The sequence below is a fragment of the Myotis nattereri genome (assembly GCF_964212035.1).
Source record: "Myotis nattereri genome assembly, chromosome: 4".
Taxonomy (NCBI): domain Eukaryota; kingdom Metazoa; phylum Chordata; class Mammalia; order Chiroptera; family Vespertilionidae; genus Myotis; species Myotis nattereri.
Genome location: NC_138079.1, coordinates 91,828,219 through 91,832,298, shown reverse-complemented (window position 1 = coordinate 91,832,298; position 4,080 = coordinate 91,828,219). Strand labels below are relative to the sequence as shown.

The following is a 4,080-nucleotide window of genomic DNA, read 5'->3' as shown; positions in this document are numbered from 1 at the left end:
TGGTAGGAATCCAGATAAGTGGAGAGAAGGGATCTAGTTGCTCTCAACATGAGAATGGAAGCCTGTCTGAATGGGCAGGGCTGGTCTCAGCCCATAGGAAAATTATGTTCATAGTGGGCAGATCCTGTGAACTTTTTTTTTGGAGGGCATCCATTCACCCAAGGAACTGGCAAGGTTAGTCACTTGAAAGTGAAGAACTGAGGTCAACTGAAAGTGAAGAACTCGAGTCCATCCTTGCTCACATGTAGGAGCCCATTCCTACCAGGGGCCTGAGAGATTTGGCAGAGGCTGGGTGAAGGCTGAGCATAGAAGAGATTTCCCTTATGGAGTTCAAGGTCAAGTCAACCTACAGTCAATAACTCTGCTCTAAACTATAATAAAATATCGCTCAACACTCCATAGGATGGCTATAATATATTTTTTAAAAAAGCATTCATGAGAATGTTTAAAAATTGGACCCCTCGTACATTGCTGGTGGAAATGTAAAATAGTGAGGCCACGCTGGAAAACTTTCTTGGCAGTTCCTCAACATGCTAAGCATAGAGTTACCAAATGACCCAGAAGTTCCACTTCTAGGTACATACCCAAAAGAAATGGAAACATGTTCACACACAAAACTTGTACACAATGTTCACAGCAGTGTTATTCAAAAGAGCCTCAAACTGGAAACAACCCAAATATTCATCAACTGATGAATGGGTAAACAAAATGTGGTATGCCCATATACTAGAACTAGAGGCCCGGTGCACAAAATTTGTGCATGTAGGGGGGGTGTCCCTCAGCCCAGCCTGCACCCTCTCCAATCTGAGACCCTTTGGGGGATGTCTGACTGCCGGTTTAGGCCCGACAGGGATCGGGCCTAAACTGGCAGTTGGACATCCCTCTCACAATCCAGGACTGCTGGCTCTTAACCACTTGCCTGCCTGCCTGCCTGATTGCCCCTAACGGCTTCTACCTGCCAGCCTAATCGCCCCTTAACCGCTCCCCTGCTGGCCTGATTGACACCTAACTGCTCCCCTGCCAGCCCAATCACCCCCACCTGCCCTCCCTGGCCAGCTCAATCACCCCCAACTGCTCTCCCCTGCTGGCCTGTTCACCCACAACTGCCCTCCCCTGCTGGCCTAATTGCCCACAACTACCCTCCCCTACCGGCCATCTTGTGGTTACCATCTGGTGGTGGCCATCTGGTGGTGGCCATCTGGTGGCGGCCATCTTGTGGCGGCCATCTTGTGGCGGCCATCTTGTGATGGCATGGGGCGGCCATCTTGTGACAACAGCACAGCGGCCATCTTGTGACAACATCATGCAGCGCCACATAGGCTTTTATTATATAGGATATAGCATACATAAAACTTTAAAATGTTATGCTAAGTGAAAGAAGCCAGTCACAAAAGACCAGATATTCTGACTGCATTTATGTGAAATGTCCCCCGCCCCTCCTCATAGGCACATCCCTGGAGGCATATCCATACAGAATGCAGATTAGTGACTGCCTGGGGCTAGGGCGGGAGGACAGGGAGGGGGCACTGGGAAAGGGAGGCCGCTGTTACTGGGTATGGGTTTCTTTTTGAAAGTGTTGCTAAGGTCCTACAATTGGCTCCTCTGAGGGGGCGTGGCTAGGCCCTGGGGGGCGTGACTCTCGGGGCGGGTCGAACCAGTTTAAAACCAGGCTGAGGCACAGCAGCCCACACTGCCGTGGCGGTTACTCCCGGAGGCATGGAGGCGTGCGCTTGCCTCTGCGTCGTGGGCTCTTCGCAGGGGTGTCGGTGTCGTCAGGAGTGCCAGGGCCCAGCTGAGAAGGCAGTGGCCAAGGGCAAGCGGTGTCGTCAGGAGTGCCAGGGCCCAGCTGAGAAGGCAGCGGCCAAGGGCAAGCGGTGTCGTCAGAAGCGCCAGCGCCCAGCTGAGAAGGCAGCGGCCAAGGGCAAGCGGTGTCGCCCGGGGTGCGAGGGCCCAGCTGAGAGGGCAGCTGCTCAAGGCAAGCCGGCCGCGGCCCCTGCAGAAAAGCACATCGAGGCGGACGCGGCAGCGGGCTGCTGTGCGGGGAGTGGAGGAATGGCGAGTCCCGTGCCGCCCCAGCGCTGCTCGCTGCAGGACCTGCCGGTGGAGATGCTGGTGGAGATCTTCGCCTCGCTCCCCGGCACCGATCTGCCCAGCCTGGCCCAGGCCTGCACCAAATTCCGCCACATCCTGCACATTGACAGCATCTGGAGACGGCGCTGCCGCGAGGAGTTTGGCCTTTGTGAAAACTTGCAGAACCTGGAGACGATAGGTATGTCTTATCGAGAAGTCTATGCGAAGCTGCTCCACCCATACAGACACGTTTTGGGATTGTGGCAGCTAGATACTGAGGGCTATAGAACACTGCTGAACGTCGTGGTGGACGGCGTAGGCATTACTGGTTGGAAGTCCGGGCCTTGCCTTAACTCCCATGCGGATGGCCCAATGCAATTCAAGCCCGCGTTCCGGATCCGCCTGACGGAGAGGAAGTCAGCCGCGGTGGAGTGCCTGGAAGGCCGCATCAGCAGGCCCCACAGCCGCCACGTGCAGATTCAGAAGGACAGGTTCACCACCCAGTGCAACAAGGCAGACCACCAAAAGAATATACAAACACGGCTTAGGGACGAACGGGCGTGGGTGCTGGTGCAAGAGGACAGACAGCAGTATGACTGCCTGACCTACCGCCGCCTCTACCTCCCGCCGAGCCACCCCGACGACCTCATCAGGCCAGGCCTCTTCCAAGGCAACTGCATGGTCTACGGCCTATCGATTGCCATGCTCAGCTTCCACGGGAAGTATGCCAGGCTCACGAAGATCACGGGAGACTCCAACCCGAGGTTAGAGATCCACCTCATGCACCGCATCCAGCTGCCAGATGGCGAGATCTTCCCCAACTTCAACGAGCTCTCCCGCGTGGTCCAGGAGATTGACGAGCAGGTGATCCAGGAGCAGCAGCAGCAGCAGCAGCAAGAAGACGGGACTGAGGAAAGCCAGGGCCATGGCTGGCAGAGCCCTGCCCAGCCCAGCGTCGGGGAGTCCGGGGCTGCAGCTTCAGAGGAGCCGCCTGTTCCCTTTGTTCTGCCTGTGGACGTGCCCTCAAGAGACCAGAACTACCCCCGAACCTGCAGGATGTGTTTCTATGGCGTGGACACACTTACTTTTACTGTTGCCTTAAATGGCTTCGCCTACACCAGTCGCATCCCTGGAGTCTTCATCCTGTTCGATGAGAACCACTTCGGGTTCCTCTGGCTGAAGCCAAAATACTTCATCCTGTTCAGCAGAGTCCAGAACACCTTCCAGAATGTGGAGGCACCATCCGCGCAGGCCTTCCTGGAGATGTTCAAGGACATTCAGCCCAAACCTCCTGGGAGGAGCAGCTTGCACTTTGAAGATTTGACATTCTGACCAGGTTACCCACCTTTGTTTGTTTGGTTTTTTGTTTGTTTGTTTTTTAAATATATTTTATTGATTTTTTACAGAGAGGAAGGGAGAGAGATAGAGAGTTAGAAACATCGATGAGAGAGAAACATCGATCAGCTGCCTCCTGCACATCTCCTACTGGGGATGTGCCCGCAACCCAGGTACATGCCCTTGACCGGAATCGAACCTGGGACCTTTCAGTCCGCAGGCCGACGCTCTATCCACTGAGCCAAACTGGTTTCGGCTGTTTGTTTTTTTTAATCCTCACCTGAGGATATTTTCCCATTGATGTTTAGAGAGAGTGGGGGAAAGAGGGAAAGGCAGAAATATCGATGGGAGAGAAACACGTCAGTTGGTTGCCTCCTGCCCAAGCCAGGACCAGGGCCAGGCTGGATAGGAGCCAGCAACTGAGGTAGAAATAAACCTTAGACCAGTGGTCTCAACCTTCCTAATGCTGGGACCCTTCCTAATACAGTTCCTCATGTTGTGGTGACCCCCAATTTCATTGTTACAAATTGAACATAATTAAAGCATAGTGCTTAATCACACACAAAAAATAAAATAAATAAATTTCCATTGATAAAATTCTGTTTGGACTTTCTTTGACCAAATGCCCAGCCCTGTGGAGGATTGGGTAATAGGAAATAAAAGTTCCTCAAAGGA

The 4,080-nt window shown here is 53.6% G+C and overlaps 1 protein-coding gene across 1 annotated transcript; it reads left to right on the top strand.

Annotated features, from left to right (window-relative positions):
* Nucleotides 1-1,716: 1,716 nt before the first annotated feature.
* Nucleotides 1,717-3,402, top strand: LOC308518549 (F-box only protein 31-like; the record flags this gene model as incomplete). Its single annotated transcript, XM_081090279.1, has 1 exon — nucleotides 1,717-3,402. One exon carries the CDS (start codon nucleotides 1,717-1,719, stop codon nucleotides 3,400-3,402), a length of 1,686 nt encoding a protein of 561 aa, XP_080946405.1.
* Nucleotides 3,403-4,080: the final 678 nt, after the last annotated feature.